General features: G+C 33.6%; 3 protein-coding genes across 4 annotated transcripts; 2 read left to right on the forward strand and 1 right to left on the reverse strand.

Annotated features, from left to right (window-relative positions):
• Positions 1 to 2,477: 2,477 nt before the first annotated feature.
• Positions 2,478 to 9,778, reverse strand: LOC124833994 (putative 3,4-dihydroxy-2-butanone kinase). The gene is made up of 20 exons (XM_047308575.2): positions 9,589 to 9,778; positions 8,945 to 9,018; positions 8,789 to 8,852; positions 8,384 to 8,496; positions 8,228 to 8,275; positions 7,829 to 7,900; positions 7,647 to 7,736; positions 7,220 to 7,393; positions 6,959 to 7,042; positions 6,098 to 6,153; positions 5,476 to 5,606; positions 5,304 to 5,396; positions 5,063 to 5,127; positions 4,228 to 4,371; positions 4,099 to 4,139; positions 3,809 to 3,892; positions 3,655 to 3,728; positions 3,432 to 3,544; positions 3,267 to 3,362; positions 2,478 to 2,858 (listed from the first exon to the last, which is right to left on the reverse strand). The coding sequence occupies exons 1-20, from the start codon at positions 9,626 to 9,628 to the stop codon at positions 2,736 to 2,738; spliced, it is 1,779 nt and encodes a 592-aa protein (XP_047164531.1). The 5' UTR covers positions 9,629 to 9,778; the 3' UTR covers positions 2,478 to 2,735.
• Positions 9,779 to 11,119: 1,341 nt separating this feature from the next.
• Positions 11,120 to 15,475, forward strand: LOC124833961 (Acyl-CoA N-acyltransferases (NAT) superfamily protein). Its single transcript, XM_088111899.1, is given in 9 exon segments — positions 11,120 to 11,373; positions 11,462 to 11,564; positions 12,545 to 12,624; positions 12,913 to 13,242; positions 13,524 to 13,600; positions 14,238 to 14,294; positions 14,296 to 14,335; positions 14,338 to 14,426; positions 15,258 to 15,475. Coding segments are annotated over 8 exon segments (819 nt in total). The 5' UTR covers positions 11,120 to 11,283; the 3' UTR covers positions 14,380 to 14,426; positions 15,258 to 15,475.
• Positions 15,476 to 17,020: 1,545 nt separating this feature from the next.
• LOC124833935 (uncharacterized) lies at positions 17,021 to 20,107 on the forward strand. 2 transcript variants are annotated; one of them, XM_088113214.1, is made up of 4 exons: positions 17,023 to 18,548; positions 18,811 to 19,258; positions 19,756 to 19,882; positions 19,968 to 20,107. In XM_088113214.1, the coding sequence occupies exons 1-2, from the start codon at positions 17,102 to 17,104 to the stop codon at positions 18,981 to 18,983; spliced, it is 1,620 nt and encodes a 539-aa protein (XP_087969340.1). In that variant the 5' UTR covers positions 17,023 to 17,101; the 3' UTR covers positions 18,984 to 19,258; positions 19,756 to 19,882; positions 19,968 to 20,107. The 2 variants fall into 2 exon arrangements, with proteins under 2 accessions (XP_047164473.1, XP_087969340.1); XM_047308517.2 differs by having other exon boundaries at positions 17,021 to 19,258.
• The last annotated feature ends 2,126 nt before the right edge of the window (positions 20,108 to 22,233 follow it).

The raw sequence follows: 22,233 nt of genomic DNA on the forward strand, positions 1-22,233 counted from the left end.
TAGGAAATTGTCTACTTGAAGTCCTATTTATTTTATCGTGAAAAGATGTATTAAAAAACTGAAAGATAAAAATATATTTAAACACATGATGTTATATAAATATCCAAATAACTAAGAAGATCTTCATCAATATTTTCACTTAAGATACATTATTAAAAAACGATTTTAATGTGTATAAAATGTTAATATATAAAATATTTAGTTTTTTCATCATCTCTACTCAATATAAAATTGAAATTGACATTTTAATTTTTAACATATTCACATTAAAAAAATAATTTTAGAACATAAATAAAAGTTTTTAAACAACTAACTAATCAAAATCGTCTAGATATAATATTATTTGTAAAGTAATTATGAAACAAATACTCTTATATATTTCTGTGAATGAAAAATGTATGAATTGATGCTAAGATAAATACTTTTTGCACATTGCAATGAGTACTCTGTACTTACTCATTTTGATTCTTCATACATATATGTGAAAAAAATTGAAGAGAAAGAGAGAAAGAAAGAAAGAAAAAAAGAGATTGAAGTTTTGGAGATTGAAGGAAGAAATTGAAGAGGAATGATTGAAGATGTTAACTGTTGCATTGTGTGTTGATGGCATTATTAGAATGAAGGGTGTAGGGCTTAAAATGTCAGAAGAATAGGTGGTGGTAAAGAATCTTCTACACAACTTTCATGGACCACATTCTCACCCTCTTGGATTCAATTTTTACCTTCGTTTCTACGCAAATATTTCCAAAATCAAATTCAAAGGGATGTTCATGTCCCTTTTTAAACGTACTTTATAATAACATTTAAATTATTTATCCAGTTTAACATATTTTTACTTCAATGTTAATTGATAAATACATTTAAAACATCAAATAAATTTAATAAAATTATATTAAAAGAATTAAATTCAAATAGTTTAAAAAATGAAGAATGAATTGATCTAAAATTTTGAATGAAAAATTATTACTTATTTTTGTATTGAAAGTTAAAGAGATTAAAAATATATTTAACTGGTAAAATAATTCAAATACCCTTAAAAAAATTGAGATTGAGGTTATTTTGGAGTTGATGATGAGATTGTAAAAGGCAAAAGGTATGAATGAAAATGAAATAGAAGAAGGGCATATAGAGAAGAGGAGAGTTTAGGTGAAAGGAGCTGGCATGTTGGGAGTAGTGAGGTTGTGGTGTTGTAATTAGACAGCACATGCACTTCCAAATTGCAACCTAACCACAACATCTTCAGACCTTAATTCTCACTGCATATAACCCAACTTCCATTACTGCCGCATATTGAGTAAACAAAAGAAACTCTTTATGGTGTAGTGACATGAAGAAGCCAAACTTTAATTTTGAAATACATCACTTATCATCTTTTTATCTAAAACTATTTTTCCCTCGATAAACTAGTATCCCAAGATATCATCATCATAGGATGACTCAACTTACACCTCAATTCTCACTCAAACTTGTTTCACCTACAACATATTACTGCCATTTTCTTAACCTCAACTATCGCTTTAACAACTCATTCTTTATTTTAAAGTTAAACCAATTTAATTATCTATTTCTTGATCGATTCACGTTCTCAAACTTTTAAACATCCTTTAATTAATCAAAATATTAAAATTAAATAAGTGACTTAATTAATAATCTTTTAATACATTCTAATAAAATATATTAAGAGTGCGCCAAAATATACTAAATTGAACTGTTTATGGTTTTAAATTCAGGAAAAGAAACTATGCTGAACTAATACAATCAAAATAATAATCCTAAAGAACTACACTATTTGATCGTGAAATTTAATTGAGTTGAATTTGATAAGTTTAATTGACTATTTCTATATTAAATAATTAAACTAAATTTAATATATTTATGACTTATGATAAACTAGTAAAAGTAGTTATCAATTAATTTGATTATAACTTCAAGTTTTTTTATGAAGATTAAATAACTCAGTTGAGAATCAACACTGTAAATATATAATCACAATGTTCGAAAGAAATTAAACTCCAATATAAATAAAGCTAATAAAAAATTATTTAAACGTTAAATATTATAATATATGTAGGAGCATGTGGAAACCCACAACCATTGTGCTGCACTTCCAATTCAAATTGTAAAACAGTTCAAATGCGGCACTAATCTCTCTGACTATTAGAATAGCTTGAAAACAGTATATTAGCTAAACTATGTTGAGTACAACTTGAAAAGAAAAAAAACAGCTCACTTTAGCATAGTTCAGATGCCAACTTAGTTTACAATAGTTGTGAACACTCGGAATTTATTATGCTTTCATCAATCACTTTAAATACATCAGTCCACTTAAAAACATGGTGAGGGGGTAAAAAAAGCACGTCGCCAACTCTTTCATCGTCAAATTCCTGTATAGGACATGATTCAGTGGAAAGCTTTTGACGAGTGAGTATTCATAAAAATGAAGATAGGAAGCAACCAAGCAAGCGGTAAATTTACAATTATGAGCTGAAAATGAGATAGATATTATTGTCGATTGTATAAATGAGAAAGTATAAAATTTACATCCACTTTAAAATTTGGCGTGTATAAAGGTGAGTGACTGACTGACAATGGCTCTCTCAGCTTTATGCAAAAAAGGCATAGACATAAGCGGAGAGCCTAAATGGTTGGTTACACGAGTACAAAATTCGTAACAAAACTTGGCTATATCCGCACAAACAGAAGGAGATTGTAAGAAGAGTTATGTATGTCTAGGCTTAGCTCTCATGTTTTGCCTCCACAGCTAAGGCCGCAGCTCTGAACCAAGTCGCTGCAGCCATAGCACCAGGATCAGGAACTGTTGAAAGAATCTCTCCAGAAATGTACGTTGAACGACCGGCCTGCATATGCATTGCTACCCATCAGATCCACTAATAATCACAACACCACCAACACATTAAAACATCCACAATCATTTTCATACCATTTGGATTCATACTCTGGGAAAAATGTGTCTACTCTACAGCTATGTCATATTGTACTTGATTTAATATTACAGTGATGTAAATTTACAACCATGGAGGGATCTTCGTTCCTTAAGGGCTGACTTATAACATGACACTTTAGTTGTTTATAGTCAAAAATATTTAACTCCGTATAAAAGCTTCAGTTACTACACTACAAAAGGTGGAACTCTCTGCACTCTCCCTAATAGCATAAAATATAAATAGATTAAATATAACTCTTAATTATAACGAAGAAGCTACACCACAAAAGTTCTCTCTCTTAAACCATTAATAGGCAGTCACCTGTGCTTGCATGTCTACAGTTGACTGAGCCCCAGCTAATGCAGCTTCAGAGGAGAGAATAAAAGCGGTGCATGGATCATCACCAGAATTTAATTTCTGTAATGCCAAATCCTTGTAAGTAACAGTAAACAAGATCATGAAAAAAGGGAAATGAATAGATATTACCTCTTCAAGAACCAACGATGCTGGAATAAGGGCATCTAACAATGTTCTATAACCAGCACTAGCACCCCCATATTTACTTACAGCAGCAATGGAAGCTTTAAGTGCTTCAGCCCCTGAATCAACAAAATACTCATGAGGAATGGAAACTCCAATTAAAAAGGTTTAAAAGGGGATTATTGTAATGTTCTAGCTGAAAGTAGCTTGACTTGGAGAATGTTCTCACATTGTTTTGATGTGACACCAGAATGGGAACTTGCCTTCAAATGTGAATGTGCTGCCTTAAAAAATATTGTATAACTGAAAAAATAAAATAGTGAGTGACAATAGTCAGATAGCATAAATGATTTAACTGAAGAGGCATAGGAATGGCATATTACATGATCCCACTTGTTCCTCCCATGGATCTTCCAATTGATGAACCAATTTCACCGAGAGTGTCAGCAGCATCATTTAGAGGGTAACTGAACATAGAATAGCAGTTTAGGTCAGACTGCTAAAAACCAAATAGACGTTTTTTAAGCAGCCACGTTTGCAGTTCCTCAAGAACATAAATACTTAAAATCCAATTAAGAATAACATTACAAATAGCGCATTAATCAAATGGGAGGGTTAAAAGAAACTAAACAAGAAAAACAAAAAAAATAGGCAATGCAGATCATAAACTTACTTTTTGATGTCCTCAAGAATTGCTTTTGCACCTCTAGACATCTGCAGAAGAAAAACCATACACCAAGTAAGCACATAATACATCAAAAATGAAAAATAAATAAGTAAAAGATTTATGAATAAGACTCACAGTGGATCCACAGTCACCATCACCAACTTTACCATCCCATTCGTTTAGATTGTCTTTCAGATTTATAATTGCATTTGCAGCAGCTTCAATAGCTATTTCAAGAATTTGGCCTTGCTCATTTAATTGTTGTGGTTTACTTTGTGGCTAACATAAAGCAAATTCGAATATAGATTTTATAAATTACACTAAGCCACAAGGAAACTGAATGAAAAATACAGCAAAACTAACTCATAGTACTCAATTCCCTTCAAGAGAAACAAGATATCAATTGCCATGAAGTTAAGGTCGCTTTAAGGCTCATTGTTTATGATCATAATAACAAACATCATGTTATGAAACGGGAAAAAAATTGCTATAACATGAATCAATAAAATCAACTAAACTAATAATTTGATTGGATGCTAATACTATAGTCTTGCTTCTCGGCAGATATGACTGGGCTCAACTTATTTCTTCTAGAATAAACTGGCAGTTATTGCTGACCACTATAAAACCCTTGATACCAGACTTAAATTTTGAGTTCTATCATGTTATACAAGTTTAGCTCCAATTATATGCACTTAACTATTGTAAGGTGTGTAAATAAGAACAATTATTAAACCAACAAATAGATGAAGTGCAGCTAAGCACACAGCACTAACCAAGCTAGTTTGAAATGTAACAATTAAATGCTAGTCCAAGTTCAACAGCTAAAATATCAAATCTACCAGATAATGTCATCAGGAATTTATATGATAATTTTTCATACGCTTGTTATTATTTATACCTATCTAGTCTCTTACTTATAGATCAAAGGTCACAGAACAGAAATGACATCTAAATTCCATGGATATACCTCATCAGTCTTGGCCGATCGTGATCCCGAGATTGGAACAGGAATTTTAGCAGGTGGGTGATTACCTTAAAAAAGCAAATTCAAAAGTTTAGTCAAGGAACAAATTAATTTGCTTCAATCACATTTTGAAAATGAATTTTGAAGGTAGGTAAAACCTTGTTAGTAAAAAAGTATAGATATAGTTGAAATTTTTCCATGAAATAAAATTGATTGATAAAAACAAATAAAGCAAATTACCAACCATCAGCAGCAACAGGCCAATAAGGAGCTTTAGTCGGAGCATCTAATCTCTGAAGAATGGCAGGATCAGCTTTCATGATAGAAATTGAGAAACCTATAAAAATGAAATGATGATAATCAGAATTGCTTAATGAATCACAAAAAGCTGGTCTTCATTGGCTGTGGTAACAAACCTGCCATATCAAGAGAAGTCATAAATGACCCTGTATAAACTCTATCAACAGCCAGTCCATGCTCCAGCTGCAGTTTTGGAACTGCCTTTCCAGCTGTAATCATTAGTTCCATGGTAGGAGAGCCACCTAACCTGCATATGAAGAATCATCTAAAATGTAAATAAAAATTATACTTAAAAAGGAAAAATATCTGGTAAAAAAATCCCAAACATAAAAACATCAATAAAATGATTGAAAGTATTTTCAGATATGTATTTGAAATTCCAGATTATGGTGAATGTCTGAAAATATTTAAAAAGAAAAATAATACTACAAAAACATGCATATTTTAAATATAAAGTATAAGAATTTACAAAAGCAAAAGACATTGATGATTGAAGGAGGGAGCTTAACAACCTTCAAAGAATGCACAAGAAAAAGTTAAAATTATAGAAGAATTGCTAATGCTACCTAAATAAAAGGCAATGCATTTTCAATTTGAAATACATCAAGGTTAGACAACTTTTTCAAATAAACCTCTTCGTGATAAGCAAAATCTGTTTACTTTTTTCTAAATTCTATAACGAGATCTATGGTACATACAACTTTAGTTCTCAGGCAAAGATAATATTCGTGAACCTACCCATTGACCATGAGAACCACTCTTTCTCCTCGAGTTATTGGAACAAAGTTTGTTTCCTGCAAACATTACCAAGAAAAAGGATAGTGACCCACTTCACTGGAATGATAACATCCCCAACAAGGATACAAACAGTTATTGACTTAAAACAGACCCATCGAAGAAAAAGTAAATGGATAATATGCAATTTTGTGATCAATCTGTATTATTCCCACCCAATTTCTGTCCTTTATAAGATATTGTTCTTATATTTTAACATGCAAAATAGTCCATTTTGAATCTTTATGCTACTTAGGGAATGGGTCTTTAATGGGTTTTCTGGGTTCAATATTTGTAGGGTCAGAAGCTCCAATTTTAATATATTTTCCAATTTAATTTTAATTTCTCAGTATTACTTTTGACTAAAATCAGAGAAAAGAAATGTTAAAATAATGTATTGTCCTTTTCACTCTCCTATTTATATTCTAATCTATACCAACATAACTTCACAAAATATTTGTTGGATCTCTACAGTGCCTCAATATATAAATGAACCTTACACTAAAGCTTAGACGTTAACATTAGCAGGTGACTTTTATTGAATTAGAATATTGGAAAATTTGGATACATCACCGGGACATTTTCTATATGAATACAAACGAGAAAAAAAGAACTGAAAACAGTAAAATTTATCAGTCTCAGTTGAGTGACACAAATAGAATTCTCCTTGAACAGTCAAAGGATGGGTATCAAAAGTTAGTTCGTCACACATGCCAACTCCTTTGATTTTGCAATGTGCTTGTAAAGTACATGTTAGAAGGGCGTTTTGTTCCCTATTAAGCATCATAATCCATCAAAAGATTTCCATGCAATTTCAATGCATACCGTTGACAATATTTGTTGCAGAACATGAGAAACCACCACATTTACAGGCTGAATATCAACCACCGCTGCACCAGGTTCCCCATGCTGTAAAAAGAAAAATGAGCTATCTCAAGTGCAGTGGGATGAATGCCCAAGTTAAATAACAACGCCAGAGCTTATTTCATGTTAAACATAGATTGACAGATCCACAGTACTGCAAAAAATATTCCGAGAGATTTATATATATTATTGTTGAGGGGGTATTGAACTAAAGACACTTACAATTCCAAGACCAAGTTCCATTTTTCCAGGCCCCAGACGATCTGATGCCACTTGACCAGGAATTGTGCAAACACTCAAAGCAACACCCATTGTTCCCACTATTTCAGATGCATGCTTAGCTTCGGCAGCAACATCATTAAGAGAAAGACCAGCAGCAGCAGCCGCTCCTGCAACCTGGCTCAGTCAAAACAAATTATCATTAAAGGTGTACATATATAACAACTAGGAACCATAACATAAAAATAAAGTACAAAATTGTTATGCTATAAGTAAAATTATAATGATGAATTCAAGAAATGAAATTTACTTTAATACACAGGCCAGACAGTCTCATCATGTGTTTGTATGAAAAGGTGTGGTCAGAGCCTTTATATGAATTGGCAACAAAAAGAATGCAGAAAGAAAAGTGACTTCATGTATTATTAACCTTATGAACCAGAATAGTCCCAGCCAAACCTCTTCTTCCAGCGATCCCTCGTGGCGGAGGAAGCGCACAATCATCCCCAACAATAACAGTCTACATAGAAAAATACACGTCATACTTTACCAGCATATTAAATGTTTAATTATTGGAAGTGCAATGAGAAATCAGTAGCCAGCTAGACATACCTCTACTTTATAACCTTCAGATTTTGCTAGCTCAGCAGCCAAACCAAAGTTCAAACGATCACCAGTATAGTTCTATCAACACCCAAATTCGAACACTATGAATCCAGAAACAAAAGCAAATCCTAATGACTCATCATGAACTGACCATACTAGTGCAAAGCCACACTATCTTATACGTTGATTTCATAAGAGGTAAAGTATTTTAAAAAAATGGACACATGATGCCAAGTATTATAATAAAAAGAAACGTTAATTATACTTTTATCACTACTTATTATCTAAACCACAGCAGAAAACATTTTCCATACATGCGACTCTAATATGCAAACTGACCTCAAAGACCAATGCAAAAAATCCTATATTTAGGATGGCAGAATGATAAAGAAAAAATAATAATACCTTTACAATCAACAGACATCCCTTAGGACCAGTTACAGCTCGTATTCCCTAAATTTCAGATCATAATAATAGGAGCATTAGAAGTAGAAAAAACAGTATGCTTATAACTGAAAGAGTGATATACATTTCAATTATAATACTATGAAGTAAGCATACAGCTAGAATTGAATCAACGGGTGGAGAAGAAAATATATCTCCACAAATTGCTGCTGTAAGCATTCCTTCTCCCACAAATCCAGAATGGGCAGGCTCATGCCCACTTCCTCCCCCTGTAAGGCAAATATAGATAGATGTACACAATTTTCTCAGTAAAACTTATGCAATTATTGAACAAATAAAGCTGCAAAACCATCCTAGGAAATTTCATTTTACATGTTTTCTAGGTTGAAAACTTCTATTTCCACCCACCATTTTCTGTACCCTCGGGCAACTTCATTTATCAAACCGATTTCCTAAATTAGCATAACAATGCCTACAAGCTTTGAGTAGAAAACTAATGACAGACCTCCTGAAAGAATGAACTGTAAGGCGATACAAAGCATCCAATGGATGGTCACACACCTGATATAACTGCAACCTTATCATATGTTGCGGCGGAAACATCTGCCCGTAGCACAACCTTTACCTACATTTAGAAAAAACACCAAAAGAACACTTTAAGCAACTATCACACTAATACACAAGCTATGGATGCTCTGCTCGAGGTCGTGTGATCACCTGAGGAAAGCCATCTAAATACTGCAGTCCAGGATAAGTCTCCACAAGACCTTCAATGAACTCAGTCACAACATCTGCAATCACATTTAAAATATATACATATATATTCAGTTTCCAAGACAAGATTACTACACATTTCCTGTCATATAGATAATACACGCATACATAAAAACATACACATATATATAGTCTAGATAATGTAAAATCTCGAAGAGGAAATACTACACAATCATAAATGTAGTGCTACTAAGATAAAAATACAAAAAGAAATAAAACCTAAATCGGAATACAACTCTCGAACTCGTACAGCTAGATTAGCAGAAAATCACCATAATAAAGTCTACAACGTTTCGCATCAAATTTTATGACAGAGGCAGCGATTTCTGTGAGTCAAAGACTAATGTTAAAACATTCGAGGTCCAAATAGGAAAAAAAAGTCAACACAGTGCAAAGAACACAAACAGTTAAAAACAATCGAGAGAACGATTCCGAAGGGAACCACATAAAGAACATTGAGAGCGCAACAATTTTCGATGGCGAGAGTTAAAGAGAGCGAAGATTAGCGGTGAATTTGGCAGAGAGTGGAAAATTGAGCGGGGCAAGAGGAGAGGGAGTGGGAGGAGGGGAGAGGGACGCGCACGCACCGTTAGGGTCGTCGATGAGCTTCTTCGTCGGAAATGCCATGGCTAAGCGGTCCGGAGGAGGGGAATTGAAGGGGAGAATGACGGAAACGGCAAACCCTAGAAATGGTTTTGCATGAAACAGTGGAGAGAAGAGAGAGAAAGAGAGAGGGGGGAAGAAGAGTTGTTGTTGGCTTGTTGGTTTGATGGTGGTGTGGGAGTGCCTCTTTATATACTACACAAGAGAAGGAAGGCGAGGGAGTTGATAGTTGGCTTCTTCCTGCACGGAAAATTAAAAAATTACATTAAATAATAACAAAAAAATATCTTCCTTTATCCAAATCTCCAAATCCAAATACCTTTCATTCACTGTAATAATTAGCATCTCAATTTTACATTTTTTATTTTACTAATTTTTATTAAAATATGAAGGTTAAATAATTTTAATTATTAATATAAAGTATCATAGTTGTGTAAAGTAAATAGCTTTTCTCAATCTCATTTTTTCTCTCTAAAAGAATCGACTTCAGCATCGTTTCAAACTTCACCATGTGATTATGAAATTATGAATGTTAATATATTTATTTTAAATGCATAATTTGTGATTTAGTGGGAATATAAATTATTTTGTATTATTATATAATATTTTTATTTTTCATTTTTAATTGTCAATTACATTTTTAGTGGGAAATGGTTGTAACTGAAAAAGATATTAGAATAAGCAAATTAGAAGATTGGCTTGTCAATGAAAACAAGCAAATGTCAATAGGTAAAATGATGGGTTAACAAACAACTCAATTAAAGTATAAAAAATATAATTAAATTCTAAAATTGGAAAGTTCAATAAATACAATTAAACTTACACATCAAGCCTTTTGGATTACATTTTTCTTCTAAAATAATAATAAATTATCAAAAAATATTATAATAAAAATTAATCATCATGTTGACTCGTCTACATGTAAGTAGGCTCAATTTCTCACCCAATATTTTTTGTCATCTTTAAAGAGGTTCTTAAATAAGTCAATTAAAGTTATTATTAGAAATTAAACTATTTTAGAAATAATATTAACATATTTGTTTTGATCGATAGTAAAACTCCTAGCTCTAATAAGTAATAAATATAGACATTTATTTATATTTCAAACTTAAAGTCATTAGCTAAACTTAAATGGTCTTACATTTGATCAATCCACATTTTATTAATCTCTGTAAGAATTTATGATTACTATTAGATTTAGCTGTTATTAGATTTAGCTGTCATCTAGTCGTGTAAGAAAACTTAACCTTTAAGTTTTATTTAAAACAAAAAAAATAGTTATTGTACATATTATTTTAAATTTATTTTAATCCAATAAATTTTAGATATTATAGAGGCTAAAAGGTACATGTAAAAATATAATTAATTATAAAAACTATAAATATTTCGCACTACTCTGCTCTATCTGTAACCTAACCAATAAACGAGTCAACCATAATACTTATCTAATGTAAGTGTGTTACATTTCGTTTTAAAAAGTACTCTTCTGATTTATTCATGATTTACCCTAATCATGAATACTAATCTAATGAGCCTAATCTTTTTAACATATTTTATATTTTGGAAATTTATTTTTTCTTAATTTAATAAATAACCAGGTCGAATTAATTAGTATATTTTTGCCCTAAATTGTACTTTTCACTTAGTATTACCAGTCTTTTTTGTTCCACTCACCGGCCATGGAATCCGAGTCTCTGCAACGACGCCGTTCAAGCAGTGCCACCTGCAACAATGCACCTGTCGGAGAGAAGAGGCCGAAACGCAGCGAGGTGCGTCGTTTCAGCTCTCACTCGCTTCCTCAGTTTTTTTTTTTAACGAATCCTAGAGCGTTGTTACTTACCTGGTTCCATTTTTCAGGTACTTGCCAAGAAGAAAACAGTTGAAGAACTCATCAAAGCCGCCCGTGCACAAAAGGACCACCTCGCTCCTTTTCCAGAGTTTTGCCATTTCCACGCAAAGGGTAAAGTTTCGAATTTGTTAGATTTTTGTTTAATCAAGTCAATTAGGTTAATTTGTCCAGGAGTTAGTTGCCAAGAAAATTACGAGTCACGGCTAAGGTAAAATGGTTCCTAAAAGTGTAATACTGAGTCACACTACTTGAGAGAAACCAATGAAATTTAAAATATGACTATAGACTTAATTATATATAATCATTTTAATATTTAAAATAAATATATATTATCATTTAATTTAAAAACTTTACGAAAAAACAGTGATTGACAAATTGCACTATTACTGTTTTGAATTTTCTTGTTTTCAGGATTAATGTGATAACATTGTACATTGTACATTTTTATCACCCAAATGGTGTTTTAGTCTTTCATTCATACAACAAAAGACTACATGTCGTTACCTCAAATTTTTTGTTTCCTCTTTTTCTTAATTTGTTGCATTAGTTATAGTACAAATTTCATTTCTCGAGAATTATTGGAAGGGTAAAAGTTGTATTCACAACAAACTGTAACTAGCTAAACAAGTTTTCCAACAATTTTAATGCATGTTTGGATTAATTTGTTTGATGTTCTTACAATGTACTATCTTCCCCCGAAATTTAAGCTAGATTGAACTAGCATTGATTATATAATGAGTCAATGAAAAGAGGTATTAGTGTGTGTTTGATTTTCAGTTAGAAAATTAAGTTGTGATGAAGTGGACTGGAGTAGAACAAAAATAACTATTTCAGCTTTTAAGTCAACTGGAGTTTAAGATGAATTTTGCTTCTAACTGAATCTGAAAAAGAATGTCAAACTTGTTGGCACAGTGTTCAATAGAAATTTAATGTTGGTTTAGGTGTTTCAACTTGAATCCAAAAACCTTTAGTTGATGATAACTCTTGAGATGTAAATTTGTAATTCTCAACATGGGAATTTGACAATGTTGATTCTTGGGTTTGAATATTTTTGTTGTTGTTCTAAGTGCCTATTTTAACCTGATTTATAGGTCTCTCTTTGTGTTTGAAGTCAGGACATGGCAATAAACTTTCCTCAACTGTTAAGACTTATATTCAGAGTCTCCTTAAGGTAGAAAGAATACTAAAAATTTAGAATGTGTGTTTATACCATAATGCAAAGGAGAATCTGTCATTTTTCCCTTTTGTTCAGGTGGCTTTTGTTCTGTTACAAAATGCACCTAGCCAATTCAGTGAAATAGAGAGAATATTAGTTTATTAAAACTCTGAATTTTATTTCTGTTTGTTTATGTTGTCATTCATTGATGTGGTATGCTATGAAAATCTGTCTTTTTTTTGTTATCTAGTTGAAATGAATGATCTTGTGAAAATGCTGATTTGTATATTCCCCAAACTGCAGCTAAACATGGAAGGACCGTATGGATCTGAGTGGCCAGAGGAAGAAAAGGTGAAGCGCAGAGAAATGGTTGATCATGAAGCACATTATGTATTTGTGCATGAGGTTGCCAATTCAAATGCTGATGAGATGACAACAATGCTTACTGCAGCAAAGACTTCAACTTGCTGTCTGAAGAATAGTGGTCCCTTGGTTGGATTTGTACAGTACCGCTTCGTGTTAGAAGAAGAGATACCAGTGCTTTATGTGTATGAATTACAGCTTGAGCCTCGTGTTCAGGGGAAGGGACTGGGGAAGTTTTTAATGCAACTTCTAGAGTTTATGGCGCAAAAGGTAATCCGAGTTTTTTTTCACCTCTTTCATTAATGAAAATTGAGAATCGGTGGGCCACTGCAGAGGAAACAGCTCTTAAGCTGGGAAAAGATGGTGGACTGTTGAACATTATGATCTTTCAGGGAACAATTTATTTACATTTATTATTAATGTACAGTGTCCACATTTCCATTTTGAAAGTCCCTATAGCCCTCAGTTGGATGTCTTGACAAGTGCACGACTTTTATGTTCATTGAACATGGTCTCTTATCTAATATTTTCTGTGCTAATGTCTCTTGTAGAACTGTATGGGTGCTGTCATGCTGACTGTTCAAAAGGCAAATGTATTAGCCGTGGATTTCTATATAAGTAAGCTTAGGTAACATTTTCACTTGGTATCCTGCTTTCATCAAATTATTTTCTGTTAAAAAGACGAAAATGTTAAGTTTGATAGGGATGAAAGGGAAGAAAGAATTTCCCTATCACCATTTGCTCCTGTTCTGCTACCCTTACTAATTGTATGTCAACATAAGACATTGATTCCGTGGTAAACGTAAGACATTTAACTGATAATGCATGAACGTATCTTGAAAAGAGTTATCTGAGAGCCTGAACCTCATATGTTAAAGAAAGTGAGTCATCAATTCAAAATTATTAGATATTTGCTTATAACTATGTTTCTTGCGCACATTATATAAGCCTGGTTAGAATATACTTTTCAACGTGCACTTGTAGAAAAAGAAAATAAAATTAATCAAAGCTTTCTCATTAGTTAAATTCAACTTTTGTAACCTCTTCTTGTTTAGAATCTCCCTCATTTGTTTTCTTAATATGTTGATGGATAAATTAGTTTTAATGTCTCTATTTTATGCCTTTTGAACTATCACCTTACATGGTTTTATCCCATGTTATCAATGTAAGGTGACATCCCAATTACTTTCTACGTTTTGCTAATAATATATTTCCTTTTCCCTCCCTTTTGGTTTTTGTTTTGTTGAATAATGAAACATTTACAGATACATCATATCAGCCACTTCACCTTCAAAAGTCAACCCAATGGTATATAAATTTTTCTTTCCCCTTTTCCTGTTATCTCGTGAAAACGTTCTGCTATTAAGTCCTGCTTTCCCCTTAAATGCAGATGAACAAGAGTTATGAAATTCTTTGCAAAGTATTTAATGATGAAGCCAAAACTATTTTTGGAGGTAACGCGCCAACTCAGGGCTCTGTCTGATTGATTTTCCGAAAATATGCCACTAGTCGTCACATAACACCTTTCTTTATGAGCAATTTTCTAAATCAATCGGGTTTAAGGTTTTTAACATCATACATTTTGCACTGAATTTCGTAAATCACCTTCTGCCCTTCCCCATTTATCTGCATATCTATATTAGTTATGTTCTTAAAATTCTATAATTTGAAGTTATAAGCTTTTTTTACAAATTTCTAGAATTTCAATTTCTTTAAACAAAATTATTCAAAAAATATATTTTATATATAGTAAGCATTTTAAAGTTCTCCGTAAAAATGAAATAGTATCTAAAAATTCTCTATACAAACTAACTGTTTTTTATCGCCATGACATTTTTATGCTTCACATTCTACACCCTCTGCATGATCTCAGAAGAACTGTGTTTTTTAACATGTGTCTGTTCAAGGTCTTGCCATATTTGTGCCAATGATGGTTGCTGCTAAACTAGAGCGTTTTTTTTTCTCTTGGAAGGGAGGGGATTTGCCTATATTAGTTGAACTGAAATATCTGATTGCATACTATCTTGGAGCCTGTGCTACATTTAGTTGGCGATACCATGATAAACTATTAATTGCTAGCAGAAGCTGTTCTTGAAATACAATACTTAGCATGCTGTTCTTTCTCTCCAAAAGAAAGATAGGCTGAGATTAGTGCTCCCATTCTCCCTTTATCCTTACTTTTCTCTAACCTTCACTTTGCTGAAACAGACATTAACCTCCTTTTTTTTCTTTCTTTTTTGTTTTCATCATCTTTACTTACACAGCCTCCCTTGTTTTGTTTACAGATAGAGAAGATGAATAGGTGCGCAGTTAGAGAAGGATGGCTGAAGTTGTTAGTCCCATTCTCTTTACTGGACCAATTGAGTGGCCTTCTTTATTGGGTTCTTTTGTTTTTTTGTTTTTTGTCTTTCTTCTTCTCTTCTCTGTCCATTTAGAAGAATTTTCTTTTGCCCCATTGTACACACCAGCCCCTAAAAATTTAAAAAAATAAATTTCTCAGGAAGGATGGGTTTCTACAAAACGAAAATAAGAAGAAAAATCAATGAAAAAAACCTTCCTATACGATAAAATTAATTTAAACACCAACATTTGAAAAGTTAATAGGAAAAAAACTTCAATAATTGTTAGTATATTTAGTCTATGAAAAAGAAAAGCATGTTACTTTCTTAAAAGTAGTTTTAGATAAATTTATCCTGTTGGACTCAATGGAGCCTGACTAATCCATGCCCAAATGTTGATGATTAACATAAGCTTGTTGAAACACAAATCTTCATCATTCAAAGTATGTCAGAAATTAAGCCAAAGTAAGGACGTGTGCTGACAACAGTTTTATTGGTAAATAATAGCCAAATGGTGTATGACAGGGCTGCTGCTTGTTATGTCAGAGGAAAAAACATGATTCTGTTGGATAATGTTCTTTTTATCTTAGATACTTTTTCTAGTACTTTTGGTTGTATGTGGCAGATTATATTAGTGGGAATGTAACACGACAGAATCCATTCATCACGAATGTCAGGCACTTTGCTTCTGCTTTGTGCATTGTACATTTCATCGCAAATCTCAGCTCTTAAACACTGTAATAGAAAATTTAGGAGCCCTTTAATGTGCCAGACCTTTTCATGCGAGCTAAGATGCATTGTATATTTGATGCCCCACTTTTCACATGGAAACGTTATCCAGTGTTCTACTGCATCTTCAGTTAGCGCATCTTCAATGCTCTTCGTATAAGCAATCCACTTAATGTTCTACTTGGATTATACTCTAATGTTAGCTTTTATTAACAAGTTACCTAACTTACAAATAATATACTTTTCTTCAACATTTCATATTCTTTCATAATTAACACAATACTCAATAACTTACGGAGAATAATTATTTATATAAAAAATTCTAACAAACTTTAAACACTTTAAAATAATATATGCCACAAAAATATATTAAATTTCTATTCTTGGAAAGTACTCTAAAATTTCTATTCTTGGAAAGTAATCTTAAATTGTTTTTTTTATGTAGTTTACTTCCAACTGAACAACTTTTAAAAAATAATTATGAACTCGGATGAGTTGTGTTAGATTGGTAGTATTTTATTATAAAGAAGTTGTATTTAACTGATATAATTTTCTGATTAAAAAGATAAAGTTGTGTTACTTTAATTCAAATTAATTAAAGCAAAAATTGTGTCGACTTTATGATTTTTTCAAAATGAAGTCGTCTTATCTTAACATACTTAAACTCATTTTTTTAAAACATTGTCTTCCATTTAAATAAAGTTGAAAGTAGATTGCACAGTAAAATAATCATCTTTAATTATATTAACGAAATTAAAATTAATTTTTCATCACCTATATTTAGTTGTGTAAAGTAAAAAATCTAAATTTTGACTCATAACAGTTTTAAATGTCAATTTAACAAAAAAACCACATTGAATTTATTTAAAAAGAAATGAACCAATTAAATAAAAATAAATATAAAAATTAAAACTAATCAATGATAAGAAAAAAACCAAATTTCTAATTAAACACGTTAATGATTCCATTTTAAAACCGTAGCTACAGAGACCAGACGACGTCGTCCTACGGGTTTCTCCTCCCTCCATAGTTTGAAACGCAAGCTCGCGGACTAAAGTGTTATGGTTCGAAGGAAGTCTCGTCCCGAGCCAAAAATGAAGACAGCGTTACGGCTATCTTCCTTCACGCGCCAGCTTCACTCGCGTTCTCCCCCACGCGCTGCCGCGTTCAACCGAGTCCTCGCCTCCTTTGCCAGGGCGAAGTGCTTCCCCGCCGCGATTTCTCTCTGCGCCCAAACGGAGTCCCGCGGCGACGTTATCCCTTGCCACGTCACCCTCACCATCCTCATCAACTGCTTTTGCCACGTCGGCAAAGTTGCTCTCGCCTTCTCCGTCTTCGGAAAGCTCCTCAAGCGCGGCCTCCCCTATGACGCTGTCACGCTCAACACCTTAATCAAAGGCCTCTGCCTTGACGGCGCCGTTTCTTCGGCGCTCAAGTTCTATCAGGAAATGGCGGCGGAGGGGTTTGAGTTCACCGAAGTCACCTACGGAACGTTAATTAACGGACTCTGCGATGTAGGGAAAACAGAAGCGGCTATTAGATTGTTGAGAATGATGCAAGCTTGCGATCCTAATGTTAAGCCTAATGTGATTATGTATAGTAGAATTATAGAGGGTTTGTGTAAGGAAGGACTTGTCAATGAGGCGTGTGAGTGGTGTTATGAAATGGTTGGTAACAATGTTGAGCCTAATGTGTTCACTTACAGGCCTCTTGTGAGAGCGTTGTGTGTCGCGGGACGGTTAGACGAGGCGGTTCGGATGGTGGAGGGGATGATTACGAAGGGTGTGTACATTGATATTTATGTGTTTAGTGTTTTGATAGATGCGTTGTGTAAGAAAGGAATGGTGGTGGAAGCGCAGGAGGTGTTTGATCAAATGATTAAGAGAGGTGTTGAGGTTAATGTTGTTGTGTGCACGGCCTTGATGGCGGGCTATTGTTTGAAGAACGAAGTGGATGAGGCAAGGAGGTTGTTTGATGCAGTTGTGAGACGGCCGGATGTTTGGAGTTATAATGTTTTGATGAATGGGTATTGCAAGGTTAGGAGATTGGATGATGCAATGATGTTATTGAATGAAATGTGTGGGAAGGGTGTGATTCCGAATCTTGTGACTTATAATTTGTTGGTTGATGGTTTTTGTAAATGTGGGATGGTGGCGTATGCTTGGCAAATTGTTAAGGCAATGTGTGAGAGTGGTGTCACGCCGGATGTTGTTACTCACAGTATCTTGTTGGATGGTTTGTGCAAGAGGCAACGTCTTGATCTGGCGGTTGTGATGTTTAACCAGATGCTGAAGAGGGGTGTGGCACCTGATGTTTGGAGTTATAGTATATTGATTGATGGTTGTTGCAAGAATCAGAGGATAGGTGAGGCCATGAATTTCTTGAAAGAAATGCATTTTAGGAATTTGGTTCCTCATATTGTGACTTACACTTCTCTTATTGATGGACTGTGCCAATCTGGGAGATTGTTGTCTGCGTGGAGGCTTCTGAATGAGTTGCACCATAATGGTCTACCCCCTGATATTATTGCTTACAGTACCTTGTTGAATTCTTTATGCAAAAGTGAACGTCTTGATAAAGCAATTATTTTGTTTAACCAAATGATTAGGAGGGGTTTGGCACCTGATGTTTGCAGCTATACCATCTTGATTAATGGACTATGCAAGAGTGAAAGGATAGATGAAGCCGTTAATCTCTTAAAAGAAATGCATGTAAAAAATTTGGTTCCTGATACCATAACTTATATTTCTCTTGTTGATGGCTTGTGCAGATCTGGGAGAATCTCGTATGCGTGGCAGCTTCTTAGTGAGATACATGGCAATGCTCCACCCCCTGATGTTGTCAATTACATCGATGCACTTTGCCCGCGCATGCATCTTCACAGCAAATGCCATGCTTCAACTTACTGTTGACAGAAGAGCTGGTTGTTATGTTCTTGCATAACTATACTTACCGATGGTTTGTATGAAATTGTAACGCTATATACTGCACAGAAATTTCCAAGTATCTTTTGATTAAAGGATGTTGTTCACGTGTCCAAAAATATACCACTGTGATGAATGGGCTTTGTCTGAAGAGAAAATGTTGGATGAATGGTGAACTTGCTTTAAAAGCTGGGAAAATTCTTGCTCTTCTGAAAAACAACATTAAATCAATGGAAGAGAAACTTTTACATGAAGTGGTCAATGGATGGAGGCCTTGTAAGATGATACAATAAGGTCAGTTACTCTAGTTTTTATTTGAATTATACTTAATAATGTTGAATTTGTTTGAATATTTGAGAAATGCCTGTATCGTTTTGGCCAGAGAAATAGAAACACTACAGTAAAATGTTGTTTTTCTTTAAAAATGTGTTTTAACTTCTAATGCGTTCTTATCACTAGACGATAACAATTTTTATGTTGATATGACTTTGATCCTTCCTCATTTCCGTTGTATTCTTGATATACCCGCAGACAGTGTTTATGCAACCTGAATGGTTTGTGAATAACCTATATAATAATGCAACAATTAATGTAAAACTTGACATTGTTGCATGTTGTTATTGCCAATCTAATATTTTTTTTTTGTTTATATTCTTACCAAAAATATTTTATGTTTTCTCCATACTTCCTGGAAATAAGTTAAAGAAGTCAATATCTTGATTGCATAATGGGTGTATTCCTGTATTAAAATATCCAATGTGAATTCTTATAACCTACATTATTGGCTCTAGCCATGCTGTCAGATTTGACTCTTCAAAGCCGATTGGCTACAGACCCCAAGACCCTCCAATGATTCTATCGAAGTAGTTCCAGCCACAGTATACTTATCACACAGGGAAGAAGCTCAAAAGCAGTAAGGTTAGAAAAACCATTCAATCATTTACACATTTTTTATTCACTTCATGTTTGCAGTTTGTGAACAAAATCAAGTTTCGTTTTGCAGGCGGTAATCAATAAGTAAGCCTTTGAATAACTAGTCAAAGTAGCATGTATGTAGTGACAAAGACCAGCTCTCTTCTTTCCCCACCTTCACAATTTCCACAGAAATTATACCTGTTTTGGAGTGAGAGAGATGCTAATGACGTTATTAATATGAAGATGGGAGAACACATGTGTTGCTATCAGATGTCTCAACTCAAGAAAATGGAAGAAAGATGTTGCAATGTGGATATTGTAGCTTACAGAACAATTAAATGCAATCTCTGGGAGGATAGCAAGGTATGTTAGGCTTGCAATTTGTGGTTGGAAATGACTTGTAAAGCCATTCAACCAAACCTATAGCTTATCATGGTAATAGTCTATTGTCTGTTCTGAAAGGCATCTGTGGAGAGGAAGTGTTTGGAAATCCCATCTCGTTTGCCTCGGTACTTGAGGTACGGGTTATATATTTGTTGGGCAACTTCATTTTGCTAATTGATTTTAAGATGCATTTTGACACTTTTTATGGTGTCTTTCATCAAATTTTGCGAACATTGAACCCTAATAATTGATGTAGAAGATGCAAAAATCAGGGTCCACCCCCTATGAACCATGAAACCTAGTTGTGCTTTTTGCCATAGAAAGCAGATCCTCTATGAAAAATCTGTCAACTATGGCACTAAAAGTTTGCACATCTGGCATGATTCCCTTTCTGAAAACGTTAACCAATAGAGTTGCAGCAAAATTAACCTTAAAACTAATTGACATAAAGCAAAATTGCTCAACAAGTATATTAACTCGCACCCTGAGAATTAAGGTAGATGTGAAGTTTCCAACAAAAAGTATTTCATTTAATGATTTACAAGGGCTGCTCACCAAATGTTGTAACTTACAATTCATTAATCCATTTCTTGGATGGCATGATTAATACTGGACTAAATCCTGATGTCGTCACTTGAATAACTCTTATTGGGGGTACGAAGGTGGGAAACCAGTAGCTGTAAAAAAATTTTGTACAATGCACAAGCATGAGCAACTTCCTGATCTCCAAATTTATGCCATTATATTGGATGGCCATTTAAGTGCCATTTTTAGCTGAGGCTGCATCATTGTTTAGGAAAATGGAGAAGATGAATTTGGATCTTAATATTTGTAACTTATGTTATGCTCATAGAATGCAGCCTTGGAAAGCTAAGTGATGCAATGGAACTCTTTTCTTCTCTGCCTGCTAAAGGTTTGAAAATTGATGTTACCTATAAGATAATGATTAATGATTATGTAAAAGAGGACTATTCAATGCTCCTGAAGACTTATTGATGATAGCGCACTTGTAATGTCTTTGTCCAGGGCTTGCTGGAAAATCTTGATATTTCAATATCAATAAATAACTTCAAGTGATGAAAGGCAAAGAATTTTGTGCAAATGCTACCACCAAAAAACTTGTTTATCATCTCTTTCTCGAACAATAAAGGAATTTGTTTGAACATAACCGTGTATATTCAAAATCGTGTGGCCAGCCTGTTAGTAGAGTCTGGCTCTATACACTGGGGTTTGATACAAGTTTTTTTCTTTCTCATGCCAATTACGATTATTGTTATAATATATAGTTCTTAAAGTTACTATCTCTTTGATTCCTATTTTTTCCCATGCTTGGATGGGAGTAACATCCCTCAAACTCCCAATTTCAATATCAAGGTTTCTGTCTTAAGCTAGGTCTAGAGATGCAATTGTTAGTGACTCTTCTACCATGTTTTGCATTTTATTGTTAATTGTTAATAATTACTGCTTTAGTTTCATATTTTACATGAATTTGAATGCTCAAGTATTGTTAGACAGTGAGGGAGGCAAGACAAATGACGCCTAATTTTCCTTTTATGTTGTAAGTTTTTGTCATTCAATAATTTATGCAGTTTCATCAAATGGCTTAATCTTGATGTATTCGGAAATAATTAACCGATGGGGTTTTGGGGTTGGGTGAATTTTAAATATATAACATCGGAATATTGAATTTAAAATCTTAATACCAGTTTCTTGTATGAGGTAAAATTACAACCATGGCAAATTACTATGCTTTGCATCAGCTGGTCCCCCTTTTCTCCCTCCAAAAAAATAGAGAGCAACTCTTTCTCAGGCCTCTTATGTATTCTCTAACACAAAAAGTAGGCCAAAAATAAACCAAAAATTATCAAGTCTCACAATTCACCTACCACACGCATGTCTTGGGATCCTAAAGGGTAGACCTCATTTGAGAAATGGCATAATTAGAACTGAAATCTATTGGACGAAATGCT

Source organism: Vigna umbellata, chromosome 4 (genome assembly GCF_029865625.1).
Source record: "Vigna umbellata cultivar VRB3 chromosome 4, Vumbellata_1.0, whole genome shotgun sequence".
Lineage (NCBI taxonomy): Eukaryota > Viridiplantae > Streptophyta > Magnoliopsida > Fabales > Fabaceae > Vigna > Vigna umbellata.

Coding starts and splice junctions, on each gene's coding strand:
- LOC124833994 (XM_047308575.2), bottom strand. CDS start 9,628: ATGGCATTTCCGACGAAGAAGCTCATCGACGACCCTAACG. Junction 5,607..6,097: donor GTGGTTCTCATGGTCAATGG/GTAGGTTCACGA, acceptor CTTCATATGCAG/GTTAGGTGGCTCTCCTACCA. Junction 4,140..4,227: donor ATGGTGACTGTGGATCCACT/GTGAGTCTTATT, acceptor TTTCTTCTGCAG/ATGTCTAGAGGTGCAAAAGC.
- LOC124833935 (XM_047308517.2), top strand. CDS start 17,102: ATGGTTCGAAGGAAGTCTCGTCCCGAGCCAAAAATGAAGACAGCGTTA.